Consider the following 1,357-nt stretch of genomic DNA (forward strand, 5'->3'; position numbering starts at 1 on the left):
TACTGCTGCTAGCCTCCCGCCCACGCAACTAACACCTCCAATTCTCATTTCCGCTGATATCCAATATATCTTCCCTCACTACTCTACCATCGTGATACTCCTTCATCGTCCCTGCGCCACCGTACCATCTCTCGGTCAACTCAATACACTTGCCTGGTCTATCGAATCCATAGGCTAAAACTCTGCCATTGTTATTGACTCGTATAGACGAATTAGCTTCTTGCAGACTTTCTTGTAAGAAACCTGATATCTTCACCTGACAGGAGCTAAGCCCTATACCGCGACCGCTGTTTCTATCGTCCAGCACTATACCCTTCTGCGATTAACATTCTGAAGCACGGTCTGCCGTAGGGTATTGAAATCACTGGCATGCAACTTGTCGTAAGTATATGCATTCGTGACCATTTATCGTTACGCACACATCTCTACCTACTCTTGAGGCACATTGTAGCATGATCTATGCGTTGCAGAGCCTGACAAACAAGCACCGTACCAATCCAATATTTGCCACTGACACTACTTCAGAGTCGTCCTTCACAAAACGTATAATACCATCAATATGGTTCATCGTCACCATGATCATCTCCTCCGACCGCCCACAGTGTACTGTCTGAGGGTCTCCAATTCACCAGGAGCACATTGTCCTCCGATAATCACAAATTATGACTTGCAGTTTTAATCCCATAGACACTAAGTCGAAGAGCTTATCCATGCTTAGTGTGTTCAACCTCATTATAGAACTGTGCACTAGCCGTTCCAGTAGTTGTCGCAGTGATCGCATCGAATACCTACAGAAATTACATCACCGAACATGTATTCAATCTCACATCTGCTGAGGGACGAACATCTCCTTTATGAAGGATCTAAACGAAAATTCTCTGCTATCAACCTGGTTCTCGTATCCGAACACCGCTACTTCTCGAACATAGATCGTATCACATCATTCAAGACCCGGTGCTTCTTAGCTGAAGAGATGTTCTGAGCCTCCAGACGCTGATTCAGAATATATCTAAGTGAATTAAACGCTCCAAATCGTGTATTCGAATTCCAACGTCTATCGATTGAACAAGACTTAACAAGTAACGATGCCTTTCAAGTTGAATTTTCAAACTCACACAACCTGACAACGGAGCAAGGCCCTATAACATCTAGCGAACCGTCAACAACGAGAGTAAGCTAGCCCATGTTACATCATTTCACCTCCCATATTGATGACGACCAACGGCATGGTCAACAAGTGGCCAATGACCATTCTCGAGCGGATACCGATCACGTGTGATTGATGACTGGATGACCCAAACACTCAACCATCAACTCCAACTCAAGCCATACATCCAACATACTGCCTCACTTGAGG

The 1,357-nt window shown here is 44.9% G+C and overlaps 2 protein-coding genes across 2 annotated transcripts; both read right to left on the bottom strand.

Moving 5' to 3' along the window:
• Positions 1 to 149: 149 nt before the first annotated feature.
• Positions 150 to 375, bottom strand: Pmar_PMAR014160 (hypothetical protein; the record flags this gene model as incomplete). The annotated part of the gene is made up of 2 exons (XM_002765059.1): positions 150 to 256; positions 313 to 375. Coding segments are annotated over 2 exons (170 nt in total), but the record flags the coding sequence as incomplete, so codon positions are not given.
• A 282-nt stretch (positions 376 to 657) lies between these two features.
• Pmar_PMAR014161 (conserved hypothetical protein) lies at positions 658 to 1,252 on the bottom strand (the record flags this gene model as incomplete). Its single annotated transcript, XM_002765060.1, has 4 exons — positions 658 to 788; positions 828 to 863; positions 917 to 1,009; positions 1,191 to 1,252. Coding segments are annotated over 4 exons (322 nt in total), but the record flags the coding sequence as incomplete, so codon positions are not given.
• Between the last annotated feature and the right edge of the window lie 105 nt (positions 1,253 to 1,357).

The sequence above is a fragment of the Perkinsus marinus genome, assembly GCF_000006405.1.
Source record: "Perkinsus marinus ATCC 50983 genomic scaffold scf_1104296975864, whole genome shotgun sequence".
Taxonomy (NCBI): Eukaryota; Perkinsozoa; order Perkinsida; family Perkinsidae; genus Perkinsus; species Perkinsus marinus.